Raw genomic sequence first — 20,032 nt, 5'->3', positions numbered from 1 at the left:
TAGTTCTAGCAGTTTTCTGGTGGCATCTTTAGGATTTTCTATGTATAGTATCATGTCATTGGCAAATAGTGACAGTTTTACTTCTTCTTTTCCAATTTGTATTCCTTTTATTTCTTTTTCTTCTCTGATTGCCGTGGCTAGGACTGGTTATCCATTTTAAATATAGCAGTGTGTACATGTCAATCCCAAACTCCCTAAATATCCCCTCCCCCACCCCTCCCCCTCCCCCACCCCACCCCAGTAACCATAAATTCCTTCTCTAGATCTGTGGATCTGTTTCTGTTTTGTAAATAAGTTCATTTGTACCATTCCCTTCCCCCTTAACTCTTTGGAGGAGTTCCTCAGAGCTATCTGAGAGGCTGTTTCCCAGGCTAGTTCTCAGTAAGCCCCCAGTAAATCTGAAACTCCCAGCTCTCACCTTGTGCAATTTCAGAGGACAGAGACAATGTTAGTATCTCTTTCCTGGAGTAGGAGTTGCAAAAGAAGATATTAATGCCCATCAGTCTTTTTGTTTTAATTATCTCTGTTGCATTATACACACACACACACACACACACACATATATATCATCTATATCTATAGCTATAGAAATGTATGGTGTGTGTGTATAGTATATTTCATATGATTATAATACAAGGCTTAAGAAGTGACCTAGGAAAGGAGGATATTCAAAGAGCTACTCAGAAGACATGTGACTCTCTAGTCAATTAAAAACAAAACATAGAAAGCCAGAGGGAAAAAATCATAGAACCCACAAATTATTACAACCCTTCTGGCAAATTGGAAAGGGTCAATGAGCTAGTAGTTCCAGGAAGAACAACGTAGAAAAACATGCAACTAAGTATAAAGCATGACTAGGATGCTGAAAGTGTGGGAGTTGTACCAGCCAGACAGCTGGGGTGCCTGGTCTATTTCCTACTGAGGAAACTAAGGGAATCCTGGGAGGTATTTGAGCACAGAGACTGAGGCTATCCTGTTCACTACCCATCACTGCTTCCTCAGAGCTCAGGACCCTTCATTACCACTGATTACAGTTTATTCCCTCTCTCCATCACCCATCGGCTCCTCCAGCCACATGCCCCGTCCATTCAACACTGTCTTGTGTTCAAGGCTGCTTCACAGAGGTACAAAGTTCCACTGGTTCCAGTCACAGGGCACGGAGATACTCTGCAGGTTGAAGCTCAGTTTTTGCATGATGTGATTGGCCCTATCTACATGGGAATACATGGGGAAGCCAAGTTTGTCTAGAGCCTGAATCTGGACATAGGTGAGGTAGGTGATGAGGCCCTGGGCCCGGTACTCAGGTATGGTGCCTGCCATCCGCAGCTCTCCTGTCTGGTCCATCAGGGCCCAGGACACAGGGGTCCCCTCAGGCCCCAGCAGGCAGAAGGTGGGGAAGGCCCAGATACAGCGCTCGATGAATCGCTGGCTCCTCTCATTGCCACCAAAATGCCAGAATTTATTCACCAAGGCAGCGTGGGTAGGATCCAGGGATGAGAGTTTCAACACCTTTTGATGGCTATTGGGAAAAAGGGGAAAGAATAGCCCATAATATTGAAACTGTATACAAGCCTGTGTATCCCTGTCCTTTGAAATAAAAAGCTTTTGCTTTAGCCTCCCAGGCCTCCCTTGAGTGTCAAAAGGCTAACTTCAGAGTTAGTGATTAGAAAATGTGAAGAGCTAGAAACAGAAGAGCTGTTGGGCTGAGAAACTGGTAACAATTTAGACTATAAATCTGCCACATGGCAGAATCACTGGACTCACAATTCCCTGCAAGATATTGATAAGGGCCTGACACACATTCCTAAGTTGGTTTTACAGGAAGTAGATCCCCACCAGATGAAAACTGCTGACCTCAAGAACATGGACCCTAGACTGGTTGAAACCAGAAGGTTGATGATGCTTGAAACTTCACCTTGATGCCAACCAATTCGAGAACTGTGCACAAGCTGACCACAACCCTGTAGCACCCTCCGTCACACTGACTTTAAAACCCCTTCCCTGAAAGCCACTGGGGAGTTCAAGTCTTTTGAGCATGAGCTGCCCATTCTCCCTGCTTGGTGCCCTGCCATAAACGCTGTACTTTCCTTCACCACAACCCAGTGTCAGTAGATTGGCTTTACTGCGAGTGGACACACATGACTTCTTTTGCTGTTTGGTTCGGTAACAATATCACATATACTGTGGAGTATTTTATTTGTTCCCTGCCCCAATTGTTCTGAGAGGGGAATAGGAGCATATTTAAGCGTAAGTGCTCTGTAGCCAGGCTGCCTGGGTTCATAATCTGACTCCTTGGGTGATTTGGGGCTGATTACTTCATTTCCCACTTCCTCTATTTCTTCATCTAATAAATAAGGATGATAATCACACCTCCTTTATAGAATCATTGTGAGGCTTAAATGAGTCAATGGATGTAGGGGCTTAGAACAAGCACCTGGCAGATAATAAATCCTCTACAGAAATTAGCTACAATTGTTTCATTTGGCCTCTGCTGCAACCTTCCAACCTAGATAAGGCAGGTGTTCTTATCCTTATTTTACACAGAAGGAAAAAGTTGCAGAGATATAAACAAGTGCCCCAAAGCACATGCTAGCAAGCAGTGGAGCCAGAGCTTAAAATGTTGATGTCCGAAGGTCCTTGGCTACCATGTTGAACAAGTGGGGAGGCTGAAGTCCAGAAAGGGGCAGTGACATGGAGTGCAGGCAGCCCCCGAGACACAGAACACTGAATCTGAAGGCATCTGCAGGCTGTAAAGAGGCTTTGGGAGGTGTCCTAGGAAGAGCCCATGAGGTGGAACTAGGAGATCTAGACTCAAGCCCACTATGCCCTTAACCATCCATGTGACCTGAACAAGCTATTTCATCATCTGAGTCTGTTTTCTGTCAGGAAAATGGGGATAATATCTCCCATTCTGTCTATCCTCAGTGCAGACAAGGGGATCCAGAGAGATTCTTTGATACAAAGTGAATAAAACTCTCCCAGGAGTACAAACGGAAGGCCATGGGATTGGGCATCTTCAGCTCAAATCTCCACCATCAGTGTTCAGTTCTATTCAGTGTTAGACTGGACATCAATGGGGGAAAATATATTATTTGTTGAAATTCTCTTTATTGGAAAACTTTTGTTTGTCAAGTGAATTTACTGAACACATTTATTAAATACCTACTATATACCAGGCAGGCACTGTTTTATCTGTGGAAGATCTATCAGTGAACAAGACAGGGAAGGTACCTGCTCTTTCTCGTGGGGTTTGCAACGTTGTTGGGGAGAGTTCAAACATCCAGTAAGTAAGACTGTTAACTAAATTAGCTAATTTCAAATAATCATAAGTGCTACAAAGAAAATAAAAGTGGGTCATGTGTGGAAAATAGCTGGGAAGTGATTTTAGGTGGAGTGGTCTAGCCTGGACTCTCTGGAAGGTGACATTTGAGCAGTTCTGAACAGCAAAAGAAGTCATGTGTGTCAGGATTGGGTGGGGTGGGGGCAGAGGGAAAAGCTGACTCAAAAGGCCTGAGCTTACAAACAACCCAATCAAAAAATGGGCAGAAGACCTAAATAGACATTTCTCCAAAGAAGACATACAGATGGCCAACATGCCCATGAAAAGCTGCTCAACATCACTAATCATTAGAGAAATGCAAATCAAAGCTACAATGAGGTATCACCTCACACTGGTTAGAATGGGCATCATCAGAAAATCTACAAACAACAAATGCTGGAGAGGGTGTGGAGAAAAGGGAACCCTCTTGCCCTGTTGGTGGGAATGTAAATTGATACAGACATTATGGAGAACAGTATGGAGGTTCCTTAAAAAACTAAAAATAAAATTACCATATGACCCAGCAATCCCACTACTGGGCATATACCCTGAGAAAACCATAATTCAAAAAGACACATGCACCCCAATGTTCATTGCAGCACTATTTACAATAGCCAGGTCATGGAAGCAACCTAAATGCCCATCAACAGATGAATGGATAAAGAAGATGTGGTACATATATACAATGGAATATTACTCAGCCATAAAAAGGAACGAAAATGGGTCATTTGTAGAGATGTGGATGGACTTAGAGTCTGTCATACAGAGTGAAGTAAGTCAGAAAGAGAAAAACAAATATCGTATACTAATGCATATATGTGGAATCTAGAAAAATGGTACAGATGAACCTGTTTGCAAGGCAGAAATAGAGACACAGATGTAGAGAACAAACATATGGACAGCAGTGGGGGAAAGGCGGATGGGGGGGTGGGATGAACTGGGAGATTGGGATTGACATATATATACTAATATATATAAAATAGATAACTAATAAGAACCTGCTGTATAAAAAATAAAATAAAATACAATTCGAAAAAAAAAAAAAAGCCTGAGCTTGCAATGATCGATGGCAGGAGGAAGACCAGTGTTGTTGGGGGCAGTAAGCAAGAGAGGAGATGAGGTCTAAAAAGTAGATGGGTGTTGGCTCTTATAGGGTCATGTTGGAGTTCCGAATTATTTCCAAGTGAGATGGGAAGTACTGGAGGCTTTTAAGCAGGGGAGGAACATGGTCTAATGTGCATTTTTTTAAAAAAAAGATTACTCTGGCTGCTTGGCAGAAAATGGATGGTTAGGAGACCAAAGCAAAAGCTGGAAGAGAAGGTAAGAGGTTTAGTGGGTTGAATGGTGTGTCCACTCAAAAGGTGTGCCCACCTGGAACCTGAAAATGTGACCTTATTTAGAAAAAGCATCCTTGCATGTGTAAGTACGTTAAGGATCCCAACATGAAATCATCCTGGATTATCTAGTGGGACTTTAATCCAATAAAAAGTGTCCTTATAATAGACAGAAGAAAAGACACAAACACACACAGAGAAGCCCATGTGAAGGCAAATTCAGAAATGAGAGTGATGAAGCTGAGCCAGGCTGGGACCTGGGACCCTTTGCTGCAGCGCTACAATGCTTGCACCTGGACGAACTTCTCCTCGGGCAACAAAATACAAAGAAACTATAAGAAACCAAAAATAACTGTGTGCATGAGCAGTTGGGGCAAATTATGGACAAAGGGACAAAAAGACCAAAAACGCCCAATTCCCACTTTTGAAGAGCCAGGAGCAAAAAACAGGGTGTTGGGAGCAAAAGCAGGGCACTGCTCATACCCCCTGCACACAACACCACCAAAGGGGTGGGCAGGCCACCTAAGCCACCCCTCCGGCCCGACCCCTGGACACACCCTTACTCTCACCCCATATAAGGAGCCAGCTCGACCCCCTGCCTCAGCCAGCAAGCAAGCAAGGGAACCTGTTGCTTGTTCCTCCTCCCCCCTGCTGCAGCAAGCTCCCAATAAAGCCTCGCCTGAACTTCTTGTCTGGCCTCTAATCAATTTCTATTGATTGGGGAAGGCCAAGAACCCTGGTTGGTATCAAAGCCACAAGCCAAGGAATGCCTAGAGCCACCAGAATCTGGAAGAGACAAGGAAGGATTCCCTCCCAGAGGCTTTGAAGGGAACAGAGGCTCGCCAACCCATGGACTTGGGACTTCTGGCCTCCAGAACTGTGAGAATAAATTTCTGCTGTTTTAAGCCACCCCAGTTTGTTGTGCTTTTTTGCGACTGTCCTAGAATGTGCTGGCTAATTCAGTGGTGACAGATATGAGGCTTCTTTCTTTTTTGTTTTGTTTTGTTTTTGTTTTTGTTTTTTGCCACGCTATGCAGCTAGCGGGCGGGATCTTAATTAGTTCCCAGACCAGAAGGATTGAACCTGTGTCCTTGGCAAGCAGTGAAAGTGCAGAGTCCTAACCACTGGACCACCAGGGAATTCCACAGAACAACTTCTTTCAGACTTACATGGACTTGTATTTATCACCATTGGGTGATACGTTTTTTTCATACAGCAAGGAAGTAGCCAATTTCTTTGCTGTCTCAGAGACCATATAGAGAAAGCACTGTGTTCGCTTCACCTTGCCCAATTTAATAGCCGCAAGATTTTTTATCACATCATCCAGGCTGGATTGTGAACCTAGATGGAGGAAATGAATTATATGAGATATCACTGTTCCTTCAAGTATCAGGAAAAAGCTGTCCAACGGCTGCAAAGTTTGCAGAATTCGAATTTCGAATTATTAAAACTCGTGTTCCATCATGAAAAGACTTCTATGGGATAATGGCAAATCACTCTCGTATTTAAAAATAATTCAAAATTGGCATAATACTACAATTCCTGAATACATCCCAGTACAGTTATGACCATCAAAGGAGATAAGGTATAAAGATAATAACCAAAATTGATTGAAAAATTCTATGCACTCAGTGTAGTAGATTGTTGCTACAGTGGTCTGAGTTTGTTCCTCTTCACTGTCGTGACTTTTTTCTCCTTGACTGACTATGGGATTGACCATGAAACTTGCTTTGGCCAATGGAAAAACAGCAAATATGAATCAGTAAAAAGCTTGAAAAGTGACTACGCATGGAGGTTTGCCTTTTCTCTCTGCTCTTGAGAACCTGTGCCTTCTATACATCACCCAAGCCACTTCATCAGCACAGTCAGTGGCCAGCACAGACAAAGCCAGCATTAACAGCCAAACTTGAGATTATGGCTAACTTAGTCCTACCAGCTCATTGACAACCCCCAGCTGACTGCAGCCACATGGGTGAATCTAGGAGAGATCAGCAGAAGAATCACCCAGCTGAGTCTAGTCCAAATTGCTGACCCACAAAATCATGAGCTAATAAATGATTGTGGTCTCCATTCGCTATTTGGGGATGGTTTGAAAACCTAACTGATAAAATCAGGCATAGTGCTAAGCACTTCTCATTCAAGATCTTATTCAGCCTTTAAATGGCTTATGTTTTGGGTACTATTCTAATCCTCATTTTTATATATAAGGAAACTGATCCCCAGAGAGGTTGTTCCTTGCCTTAGATCACAGAACTACTAACAGGCCCAACAAGGTCACAATTTTAGGCAGTCTGACTCCAGAGAATACTTTTTTTTTTTTTTTTTTTCTGGCCTCACAATAGCTTGGGGGATCTTTGTTGCAGGATCTTAGTTCCCTGACCAGGAATCGAACTTGGGCCAGGCCTCTGGCAGTGAGAGCACAGAGTCCTAACCATTGGACCGCCAGGGAATTCCCAAATACATTCTTAACTACTAAATTTCTCCTTTGTAAATAAGACAATGATAAAACGGAGATGAGACAGAAGGAAAGTTCTGCTCCCATATTCAAGCTCTCTAATAGATCCTGGAATAAACCATGAATCCTTAGCTATTAAGAAATTATGTTATTCATGATTTCCTATGTAAACCCCATGTACTGCAGTCTTCAAGTTCTAATTCACTATTGTTGGAGGAGGTCATCAAGAAGACGTGCTACCTGTTGACCCATGAGCTGGACCCAGGCAACTGGAGGTTCACCACTCCCTCCCCTCCTTGGAATGTGCTTCCCACTTGCCTTCCCAGCTCCCAGAAGCTGCTCCAAGGACACAGCCTGAGATTGAAATGTGGTGTTGAGATATATGAATTGGGTACATGACTGAACCCAGTTAAGGCCACTATATAAATGTTTAAGATTTTGGCAGGTGGGTGAGGTGATATACTCATCCTGCAGTCTCCTGAGACAAGCCTGAAGTTCCCCTGCTTATTAAGCTTGCCACCTACCAATCGGAAGTGGTTTGCCCCTTTCTTAGGTCTCTCCTTGCCATACATGTATATGGGGGCTGGTTTCAGATTTCACCTGGGAAGCTCCCAAATAAGTTTGTGAACTAACAACTATGGAGGTAGTAGTGGCAGCTGAGAGAAAGAATGGACAGCAGGCTGAGTGTGTAGGACTTGGAGTAAAGATATAGAGGAGGTAGGGCTGTAATTCAAAATGAAAAGTGAGGCTTCCCTGGTGGCGCAGTGGTTGAGAATCTGCCTGCTAATGCAGGGGACACGGGTTCGAGCCCGGGTCTGGGAAGATCCCACATGCCGCGGAGCAACTAGGCCCGTGAGCCACAACTACTGAGCCTGCGCGTCTGGAGCCTCTGCTCTGCAACAAGAGAGACCGCGATAGTGAGAGGCCCGCGCACCGCGATGAAGAGTGGCCCCCACTCACCGCAACTAGAGAAAGCCCTCGCACAGAAACGAAGACCCAACACAGCCATAAATAATAAATAAATAAATTAATTAATTAATTAAAAAAAAAGAAAGCTGGGATTCTATTCTCTCTCTTAAAAAACAATTAAAAAATGAAAAGTGACACTACAAATACAGACATGGGAGATCTCAGTAGCCAGCACACATCCCGGTTCCCTTACTTTGAATCTGCAAATGTTGCTTCCAGTTGATGACTTCTGGCAAACCAAGGAATTCCTGGCATTTCTTAGGGTCCTTGGAGTAGACTTGGTAAGTATTGGTGTAGTGATCAAGGTCATCTGTCATCTCCTGTTTGGGTTGGGAAAAGTAGAATCAACCAAAATGCTTGTATTTAGTGATTTCCCTATTCGTTTTCAGTGTTCCATTATATTATGATACTTTTAAATACTAAAATATTAGCTTTTTTGTTGTATTGATTTTATTGAAGGAGTATTTACATTATGAGATCAAGTCAAGGACTCCCTGATTCAATTAACAATGAAAAATGTCCTGAACAAAACTACTCCTAACTCAGTTATTGCTTTAAATTTTCAAACCAAGCAAAAATGATCCATTTAAAATTATTCTTCTATCCCTCCATAAAACTCATTAAGAAGCTTGAAAAGTGACTGAGCACTGAGGCTTGCTGTCTCTTTCTGCTCTTGAGAACCCTGTGCCTTCTATATGTCACTGAATCCACTTCCATCAGCAAAGTCGATAGCCAGCAAAAACCAAGCTAGCATCCACTTGGGATTGTGACTAATCTAGTCCTGCCAGCTCATGTAAAATGACAATTGAGAAGCAAAATCCCTGGCCAAAAGAATAAATCTTGCTTTAGTGCAAAGATTTTTAGAACATGTGGTCTATGAACATGTCTTTATTAAAACCGATACAGTTAACAGGTTAGACAATCCTCCTATAAATTATGAAACCAAGAAAAAGATGAAGTAGCTTTGCTTTCTTTAAAAAAAAATCATACCATTGTTAAACAAACAATTCCACCAACAATTAAAAAACATACTCATTTAGAAATCCATAATTCAAAAAGAGTCATGTACCACAATGTTCATTGCAGCTCTCTTTACAGTAGCCAGGACATGGAAGCAACCTAAGTGTCCATCATCGGATGAATGGATAAAGAAGATGTGGCACATATATACAATGGAATATTACTCAGCCATAAAAAGAAACGAAATGGAGGTATTTGTAGTGAGGTGGATGGAGTTAGAGTCTGTCATACAGAGTGAAGTAAGTCAGAAAGAGAAAAACAAATACCATATGCTAACACATACATATGGAATCTAAATAAATAAATAAAAAATGGTTCTGAAGAACCTAGGGGCAGGACAGGAATAAAGACGCAGATGTAGAGAATGGACTTGAGGACATGGGAAGGGGGAAGTGTAAGCTGGGACGAAGTGAGAGAGTGGCATGGACTTATATATACAACCAAATGTGAATCATTTTCCTTAGTTCACTCTGTTGTTTCAGACCTTATGCCTTGCAACTACTATTTTCTCTGCTTTGAACGCAGTCCCTCCCTGCCACCATGTAAAAAATCTTATTTGTCTTCAACATCCAGTTTTGGTAAAATTTCTACTAAGAAGCATTTCTGATCCTCTCCCTACAACCTCTACCACATATAGTCTTTTTCCTGCCCTGTTTTATTTGCTTTATTGATGACAGTAGGTTATAACACCCTGCAGCATCTCAATGGGAAGACAGTATCACAATGAGAAGTTTGGAGTTAGCACGAATGAGTTGGTGTGGTTTCAAAACTGGTGTTTTTAAAAGATAGGAAATATTTTTTTTCCCCTTGGGTTAAGGGTTTAAAATGGGTTTCATTTATTACAATGCAGAAATCTAGCCTGGGAAATGCTCCTTTGATACCTTTAACAAAAGTGACCATCTGCATAATCCTACATTACCACAACCTCCCACTGGTTGCCTCTATTCCCACAAACTGGGTGCAAGAAATGACAAAGTGTGTTTGGTCTTAAGCAGCAGCAGGATGCTATCTGTGTTTTGATCCTGCCTGTTTCACATGACGCTGTAATTTATCTGTGGATTTATCTGTAATCTCCTCCAGGCTGTGGGCTTTTTGAGGACAAGGACTTTTTAACCAACACCTCGATTCATTTCTATAATCCCAGGGTCTACCACACTGCCAGGTGCATGGTAAGCACATAGCAAATATAAACTTAGATGCATATTCATTCCACATCTGGCACCTTACCTGCTCCTGAGGGCGGATAACCACTGTATTAAAATCAGGCCACTTGTCCACCAGGGCCTTTAGCTTGAAAGGGTTTCCTTGGTTTATGTGGAAGGTGGTCCCATAAACCTGCAGTATCCGGACAAAGTGAGAGGGTCAGCTTATTAGGAAGGGATGGCAAAGTGCCTTGTTTGATCAGGACAAGGTTTATTTCTATGAAATAATGAAATTTTTTGATTGGAAGTCACCTAATGAGAATTTCTGCAGACCATTTTTTAGGTTCTAATTTTGCCCCAATAAATATATCTTTAAAAAATATTCATATAGAAAATAGTCAGACCAATGAAATTTATGAATAAAAATTATGAACTCTCCCATTGTAGAATTTAATAAAATCTTTAATAAATTTCCTTCTATTCATGTACACACACAACAAACTTCACAAAAAATGAAAAATATCAGATACACTCCACTCCAGGTGTTTCCAACTTTTCAGTGTAAACAATGACCCTTCAAAGAATATCTTTTTGCAGAAATATTTGCATATGTAACTGATATTTGCTTAGGGAAGGTTTTTAGAAGGGAGATTGCTGGGCCTAAAGTTATCTACATGTTTAAGGCTTTTTAACATATATTTTTAAATTATCCTCTGGTAAAGGTAAATATTTCCTACCAATAAGTGGAGGCTATAGTAATTAAAAGTCAGGGACAATTGTCTCTTTGGTCCTTTTATAGTAAATAAAAATAAAGCCAGTTAGTCTACCCATAGAAGAATGCTTACCTTTCTCTTCCCCAGAGTAAAAGGATGGTTTACAAATGGTTACGATTGAGGAAGGTGAATAGATTCAACTCACCCCAAATTATGCCAGGTCTTTCAAAACATTAGCTTCACATAAGATGTATCCACAATTCACCCCACTGTAAATTTATGGTCTGATCTGTAATAACAGTGGCTAATATTTGCATAGCTTCTCTGTGTGCAAGGCACAGTTCCACCTGTTCAACATAAAGTCTTCTCATCCTGACAATAACTCCAAGAGGTTAGAGCTCTCATTACTCCCTTCTCTTTTTTTTTTGGCTGCGTGGCTTGTGGGATCTTAGTTTCCCCACCAGGGATAGAACCCAGGCCCTGGGCAGTGAAAGCACCAAGTCCTAACCATGGGTCACCAGGGAAGTCCCTCATTACTCCCTTTTTGTATGAGAAAACTAAAGCACGTAAAAGTTAAGCGATGTGGTGTCGACATACAGCTTGACGGTGGAAGAGGCAGGCACAGACCCAGGCAGGCTGGATGCTGAGTCTGCCCTTTTAGCCACAGAACCAACACGATGTCACTGTCATCAACCTAACTCCCATGGTAGGATTAGGGTGCATGTTCTTGACAAAACTAATAATAGAAATTGAAATATACAACTTTATCGACCAATGTCCAAGGCGTTATGCCCAGTGGATGAGCATAATGGTTAGTACTTGGCTTCAAGGGTGAACCTGCCTGGAATAAAACCCTGGCTACTTACTGTGTGATCTCGGTAAAGTGCAGAGACCTGGTGTCCCTGTGCCCGTAGAACACCACAACCAGGATTTTGACATTGATACAGTCAAGATGTGGAACAGTTTCACCAACACGAGGATCACTCGTGCTGCTCTATAGAGTGACACCCATTACCCTCCACTGCTCACCTCCTCCTTCACCTCCAGCAACCATCAATCTCTTCTCCATGTCTATAATTTTGTTATTTCAAGAATTTTATATAAATGGACTCATGTAGCATGTAGCCCTTTGGGATTGGCTTTTTTTTCCACTCAGCATAATTTTCTGGAGATTCATCCAGATTGTTGCAGGTATCAATAGGTCATTTCTTCTTTGTCATTTAGTAGTATTCCATTGTATGGATGTACCACCTTTCATTTAGCCATTCACCTATGTGAAGGACATCTGAGTTGTTTTCAGCTTTTGACTATTATGGATAAGGTTGTTATAGACATTCATGTACATAGTTTTGTGTGAAAATAAACTTGTATTTGTCTGGGGCAAATGAGCAGGATTGTAATTGCTGGTTGTGTGCTGGTTGCAAGATTAGTTAGGAACTTACAAATTGCTTTTCAAGAGTGGCTGTACCGTCTCCCATTCCTACCAGCAATATATGAGAGATCCAGTTTCTCCTCATTCTTAACAACATCTGAAGTTGAGGGTCTATTTTGCTCAAAGCATGCAGGTAGGCTCAGGTGAGTTGAAGTTGGGTAAGTTGATTATATTTCTGGCCTCAAGAGTAACCAGTTGGGCAAGTAAATTAAGTTTCCTTGGTCAGATGCATCATCTACAACATAGGGAGAAGAGTGACACCCTCCTCATGTGGGAGTTTTGAAGTTTATATGAGTTCACAGATAAAGCCCAGTGGCTGGGACGAGGTAAGGGCTATAAGTGCTTTCTATTGCCACTAATGAACTGTACTGGTGTTGTTCTGACCTTGAGGTCCCCATTGGTGCTGGTGCTGGGCAGTGGTTGCATGTGACTTAAGCTTCTATCTTTAGGTGTAAAAGGAGCTTTTAAAAAGCAGTTTAGGGACTTCCCTGGCAGTCCAGTGGTTAGGACTCCACGCTTTCACTGCCGAGGGCTTGGGTTCAATCCTGGGTCGGGGAGCTAAGATTCCACAAGATGCATGGCCAAAAAATAAAAAATGAAAGAAAAGCATTTTACTCGTTTCATCAATCCTCTGAATGTTAAAAATGAAAATATAAATAAAATGTGCATAAATCCAGCCACTTTGTAGCAAATATTGCTGCAATAAAATAATGAATAGTATATAATTATTTCTAGGTCTCCTCCATGGATAGTGCACAATCTTTTGGATTTCAAAGAAATAGGAGTTGACCTATTAAATGTTCCAAGAAGGTACATGGTGGTTAACCTTGCCTTGGGCACAAATGTTTAAAAATTAGTATGTACTTAGATCAACCTTTTAAAGAGAAATCAAGGAAATGTTTTTGAGTCTGCAGAGAGTGGTTTTGTTGCCACTTAAAAGTATCAGGCAAGTCATAGTACTGAGACCAGTTTCCTCTTCTGGGACATGAGTATAATAGACCTCCCTTGCCAAGAGGTGGTGTGAACTATGTGAGATGCAGCATGAGTGATTTCCTGCTACAGAATGGGTGCTCAGTAAAAGCTCATTCTCTTTCTCACCTCTGTTACAAGAAGACGCAACCATTTGGTTCCCTAAGAATGTCCCATGCTCACCTTTAAGGACTCAGGGAGGCTCTTCCTTAAGTATTTTTCTAGCATCTGCAGCATCTGTGGACCCTGTAAGTGGAGCATCTTGGCAGGTACCTTAGCCTAGAGAGAAGACCAAGAAACAGCCAGGAATGAGAAGATACTGAACCAATAGGAATAGATTGGCACACATTTACCTGAACCTTAGAAGATAACAGGTGAGATAAATTTGCCTAGAAAACTGCTCTGGGAGAGGGGGAGGAAGTATAGTCACCATAGATTTCTAGCCTTACTATGAAGGACAGGAGTTTAGAAGAGCATCATAAAAGTCCTGAAGGGGTCACCTCATAGAAGACACAAAGAAATAAGAGCCGAAGATTCTACCCTAATACCTATGTCCAAGCCCTTCTTCAGTGCCTTTTATTGGTATCACTGTCACTGAAGTCCTCACCAACTCCAACGAAGGATGAGACGGGCAGAAAGCACAGGGTTCTCTTTCTGATAATTTTCACTTCACTTTCTTATACTACCCTGAATTTCAGTCATTAAAGACACATATATTTTAACAAACATATTCTTTTTTAAATTGAAATATAGTTGATTTACAATGTTGTGTTAATTTCTGCTGTACAGCAAAATGATTCAGATATATATATATATATATATATATATATATATATATATATATATACATTTTTAAAAAATATATTCTTTTCCATTGTGGTTTATCACAGGATATTGAATATAGTTCTCTGTGTTATACAACAGGACCTTGTTGTTTATCCATTCTGTATATAATAGCTTACATCTGCTAACCCCAACCTCCCACTCCATCCCTCCCCCAACCCCCTCCCCCTTGGCAACCACAAGTCTGTTCTCTATGTCTGTGAGTCTGTTTCTGTTTCATAAATAGGTTCATTTGTGTCATATTTTAGATTCCACATAGAAGTGATATCATATGGTATTTGTCTTTCTCTTTCTGACTTACTTCACTTAGCATGATAATCTCTATTTGCACCTATGTTGCTGCGAATGGCATTATTTCATTCTTTTTTATGGCTGAGTAGTATTCCATTGTACATATGTACCACATCTTCTTTATCCATTCATCTGTCAATGGATATTTAGGTTGTTTCCATGGCTTGGCTATTGTGAATAGTGCTGCTACGAACATAGGGGTACCTGTATCTTTTTGAATTAGAGTTTTGTCTGGATATATGCCCAGAGTGGGATTGTTGTTTCATATGGTAATTCTGTTTTTAGTTTCTAAGGAACCTCCATACTGTTTTCCATAGTGGCTGTACCAACTTACATTACCACCAACAGTGTACAAAGGTTGCCTTTTCTCCACATTCTCTCCAGCATTTGTTATTTGTAAAGTTTTTAATGGTGGCCATTCTGACTGGTGTGAGGTGGTACCTCATTGTAGTTTTGATTTGCATTTCTCTAATAATTAGTGATGTTGAGCATCTTTTCATGTGCCTATTGACCATTTGTATTTCTTCTTTGGAGAATTGTCTATTTAGGTTTTCTGCCCATTTTTTGATCGGGTTCTTTTTTGGTTGTTGTTGTTATAGAGTTGTATGAGCTGTTTGTGTATTTTGGAAATTAAACACTGTTGGTCGCATTGAACAAACACATTCTTTAAATATGCAAGTGCATCTTTCATGATTAAGTTGCTGTCCATGATTATCCCAATGTCACCACTAACAAGCTATGTAATCTTCAAAAAGTTACTTGACTTCCTTGTTCCTTGGCTTCCTCATTAATAAATTCTCTGAAAAGAGATCCTATCTTAGAAAATTGCTGTGATAATTAAATGAATTAATACATATTAAGTGCATAGAAAGTTTCCAGCATATATTATCTCAAAATGTTATTATTTTTACCATTGTTATTATTAATATTGTCACTGGCCGTTAACTACACAGTAATTCAAATCAGTCCATTGGGTTGTTCTTCTGTATTGAAGGAATGGGATGTAACTTAAACACAGACCACGATGTGAACGTCTTCAGTTAGAATAGTGCCCTGGGAAAAATCATAGACATGAGGATTAAATGAAGTAATCCACGCACTGGCACCAAATGAATGAAAAAGTGCATGTAAAACTCTTAGCAGAGTGCCTAGCAGAGAATAATATTAATATGTCATTATTATTCTTATTCCCTAAAGGAAGCAGGAAAAAGGTAGATTTATGTACTTAGTCCTTTTGTGCTGAGGCACTTTACCTTTCCAGATCTCTGGCCAGCATGTTCTTGACTTTCTTCTTTTTAGGAACATATGCCCTTTGGCATGGTCAGTTAAGATACAGACTTGTAGAGATGGAACCAGTGTTGCTTACTTTCAATGGGAAAATGCTTATGGTTCCAAGGATCTCATTTACCTTTTGGAACCTGCTGTGTGAACAGATTTGAGATTGCTTGAATGAGTGAGTATTCTTGACTTTTCCATGTGTGTATCCTGCCCCACACCCCCAGGTGCTCTCCAGTTCTTTGGGGACACCAACAGGCCATTTTGTTCCCTATGTCCACTTATTGGTTTGGGGAGAGGAGAGTCTTCGACAGCATCACTATAGCTGTGGTTATATCTTTTAAAAATACATTTATTGTTGAATAATTTAAATGGGCATAATTAAAAGCATATATAGGGTACAATTCTATGGGTTTGACACACGTATATGCCTATGAAACCATCACCACCTTTCAGATATAGAACATTTCCTTCATCCCCTGTGTTTCTTGATTTCTCTTTGTAGTCAGTTGCTCCCCATTGCTGGCCTACTCCAGAACTGATCAGCTATCACTATGGATTAGTTTGCCTTATACTGAATATAATGTAATCATACTATGTACTTTTCATGTGGTATAATGATGTTAAGATTAAAACAATTTGATCACGTATCAGTTGTTTGTTAATTTTTATTTCTGAGTATTATTTCATTGTAGAAATATACTACAATTTATTTATCCATCCATTTGTTGATAGGTGTTTGGGTTGTTTCTTTTCTTTCCTTTCCTTTTTTTTGGATATAATAAGTAGAACTACAATGGATATTCATGTAAAAGCTTTGTAGTGGTTATATGTTTTCACTTATCTCAGGTAAATACCTAGGAGTGGAACAGCTGGATTGAATGGAAAGTATATCTTTAACTGTATAAGAAACTTCTAAACAGTTTTTTCTAAGTAGTTGTTTCATTTTACATTCCTACCAGCAAATCATGAGAGTTCCAATTACTCCACACTTCAACGATGCTTTGGACTGTTGTTCTTTTTTTTTTTTAATTTATTATTATTTAAAAAAATTTTATTTTATATTGGAATATATTTGACTTACAGTGTTGTGTTGCTTTCAGGTGTACAGCAAACTGACTCAATTATACATATACATATATTTATTCTTATTCAGATTCTTTTCCCATATAAATTATTACAGAATATTGAGTAGAGTTCCCTATGCTGTACAGTAGGTCCTTGTTGATTATCTGTTTTATCTACTAATCCCAAACTTCTAATTTATCCCTCCACCCACACCTTTCCCCTTTGGTTACTATAAATTTGTTTTCGAAGTCTGTGAGTCTGTTTCTGTTTTGTAAATAAGTTCATTTGTATCATTTTCGGACTGCTGGTCTTTTAAATTTTAGCTAAACTATGGATGTGAAGAGTTATCTCATTGTAGTTTTAATTTACCTTTTCATGATGACACGGTACTGGTAATTCATGTTCTTTTTAAAAACTTCTTGATCAGTTTAGAGCAGGGTTCCTTAAATTTAGCACTACTTCTATTTCAGCCCAGACAATTCTTCGCTGTGGGAAGAAATTCTGTGTACTGTAGAACATAAAGTAATGTCCCTGGCCTCTACCCACTAGCCATCAGTAGTAACACCTCCACTCTCAATTGTGAAAAACAAAAATGTCTCCAGACATTGGCTCCATCTCCTTGAGAGCCTCAGGATAGTGGAAGTCTAACGTTCCGAGAGGCAAATGTGACCTTTTATCCAGAAGCATCTTGTAAGAGGTAAAATGAAGCAGAAGAGGCAAAATGAGCTTGATGCCAAATTTCTAGGGTTGTAACATTGTTATAATACTACAAATCACATAATGTGAGACTGCTCTACATATAAGCATGCACACATACACACAGTGGAAAGTACCACCACCAACAACAGCAAACATATCGTCCAGTTAATAGGGTACACTGAAACCTGAAGAGGCTCTAGAACACTGTACAGTCAGGGTGAGCTTTTAGCTTTGGCAAAGGGCAAAGTCCACAGTTCAGACCCAGCCTTTGCCTTATTGGAAATGTTTGCAAAATGTTGAACAATTCAAACAGAGAAAACAAGTTCTAAAGAATAGTTTTATAAAACAACATTAACAAATAGGAACAAACAAGACACAATCTCTATGTCTAGCACTAGGATAAGACTACATAAATTATGATCTCTTAGTATGTTGCAACTCTAGGAACCATTAACATAATAACTATCACACACACACGTACACAGGAGAATACTAAAATAAAAGGAGAAAATGTAGAACATAAAACAGTACATAATTCCTGATTATAATAGGTAAGTCTTCGCTTACACGTATTCTATATGCAACATATATGAGAATTGTAAGGATGTGGAAAGATAAATTTAGAAGGGAAAGCAAAATATTAAGACATTTTATGGGGGCTTCCCTGGTGGTGCAGTGGTTAAGAATCCGCCTGCCAATGCAGGGGACATGGGTTCAAGCCCTGGTCCAGTAAGATCCCACGTGCCGCGAAGCAGCTAAGCCCGTGCACCACAACTACTGAGCCTGTGCTCTGGATCCCTCAAGCCACAACTACTGAAGCCTGTGAGCCTAGAGCCCGTGCTCCGCAACAAGAAAAGCCACCGCAATGAGAAGCTCGGGCACTGCAAGGAAGAGTAACCCCTGCTGGCCACAGCTAGAGAAAGCCTGAGCACAGCAGCAAAGACCCAACACAACCAAAAATAAATTAAGAAAAAAAAGGACATTTTATGGCCATAGCATTATCGATAAAATCTTTTAAATTAACTTTCTTTTTCACATGATTTGAATTAACAGTAAATCTGGCCTGCATTCTGGTCCACATTCCTCTGCATATTTCCTCTTTGACTTTGAACAGACTACTTCACTTTCCTGGTTAACCTGTATCTAAAGAAAAAGCTACGTCCTTTAGAAAGTTTCCTACAGGACTAAATAGAACGATGTTTGCTTAGTATCTCGGCACATTAGGTGCTAGATAAATGTTACTTGGATCAGCATCCTTCCTTGCAAATGTTATTACTTCTCCACTCACCCACCAGCTTCCCAAATCCCTCCATATCATTTGTCTGCTTAGAATGAAACATGGCTTAATCCTTCCAAGAATTTTTTCCACAGTACACCTGCTGCATACAGAGTACCTGCAATGCATTATTTCTCAAATTGAATAGACTCCCTTTTCTTCAACCTAAGTGTCAATAAATAAGCTCGGCCCTTCATGTGGAAACCAACAAGAGCATTTGATTTTTCCCACCTTGTCGTGAGAGAAAAATGAGGAGGCAAGTGTCACAAAGCAGTGATTCTCTCCAGTGAGATGATCCCTCACCTTGTCTCCACGGAGAAAGGTCCCCAGGAACAAATGAGAAGCAGCAGACTTTTCCAGAATATGAACTTCCCTTTATCCTGGCAAGTACAGCCAGGAACTGCAAAGTGTGCTTTGGTAATTTTTCTACAGAAATAGCTAAATTGAAGCTGTTGAAGTAGACCTTGTCTCTTTAAAAGCAGCGGGGAGAAGCTTCTGTTAGCTGGTGTGGAATCCAGTAGCACCTGGTCCCTCCCTCTGGGTCACATGTTCTGCTGCCTCTGCAAATTTGGGAGTCTGATTGTAACTAAGGGTTTGTATCCTAATCCTACCATTTACCAGCTGTGTGTCTTTGACCAAGTCATCTAATCTCTCTGTGCCTCTGTTTCCTCATTCATAGGTGAGGTAAATAATACTACCTATTCTCACTAGGTTGTTTTTTTTTTCCAATTTTCTTATAAATTTTATTTTGTTATTTATTTATTTATTTTTTATTGGAGTATAGTTGATTTACAATGTTGTGTTAGTTTCAGGTGTACAGCAAAGTGAATCAGTTATCATATACATATACTTACTCTTTTATAGATTCTTTTCCCATATAGGTCATTAAAGAGTATTGAGCAGAGTTCCCTGTGCTATACAGCAGGTCCTTATTAGTTATCTATCTTATATGAAGTAGTGTGTATATGTCAATCCCAATCTCCCAATTTATCCCTCCCTAGGTTTTTGTTTTTTTAAGTTAAATGGGCTAACATTTGTGAAATGCTTAGGTAAGTGCCTGACAAATATAAAATGTATATTAATGTCTCTTAAATGAAACACAGCAAAACAAAATTTCCATCATGTAGGGTAAGCTGCATATGTAAATATCTCTCAAAATATTTAGTGAAATACTTTTTCCCTGTGGCTATGGATCCAGCCCCTTTTGATATGATCATTCTAATGTGA

The 20,032-nt window shown here is 40.2% G+C and overlaps 1 protein-coding gene across 4 annotated transcripts; it reads right to left on the bottom strand.

Annotated features, from left to right (window-relative positions):
- Positions 1-498: 498 nt before the first annotated feature.
- Positions 499-19,313, bottom strand: LOC103012684 (glycine N-acyltransferase). 4 transcript variants are annotated; one of them, XM_007196483.2, is made up of 7 exons: positions 19,109-19,313; positions 15,399-15,540; positions 13,537-13,632; positions 10,325-10,432; positions 8,271-8,397; positions 5,823-5,994; positions 499-1,519 (listed from the first exon to the last, which is right to left on the bottom strand). In XM_007196483.2, the coding sequence occupies exons 2-7, from the start codon at positions 15,399-15,401 to the stop codon at positions 1,117-1,119; spliced, it is 909 nt and encodes a 302-aa protein (XP_007196545.2). In that variant the 5' UTR covers positions 15,402-15,540; positions 19,109-19,313; the 3' UTR covers positions 499-1,116. The 4 variants fall into 4 exon arrangements, with proteins under 4 accessions (XP_007196545.2, XP_007196546.2, XP_007196547.2 ...); XM_007196484.3 differs by having other exon boundaries at positions 19,037-19,117; XM_007196485.2 differs by lacking the exon at positions 15,399-15,540.
- Positions 19,314-20,032: the final 719 nt, after the last annotated feature.

This window comes from Balaenoptera acutorostrata, chromosome 9 (assembly GCF_949987535.1).
Source record: "Balaenoptera acutorostrata chromosome 9, mBalAcu1.1, whole genome shotgun sequence".
Classification (NCBI taxonomy): domain Eukaryota; kingdom Metazoa; phylum Chordata; class Mammalia; order Artiodactyla; family Balaenopteridae; genus Balaenoptera; species Balaenoptera acutorostrata.
Note: the sequence above shows the minus strand (reverse complement) of the source record. Positions and strands in the feature narration are given on the sequence as shown.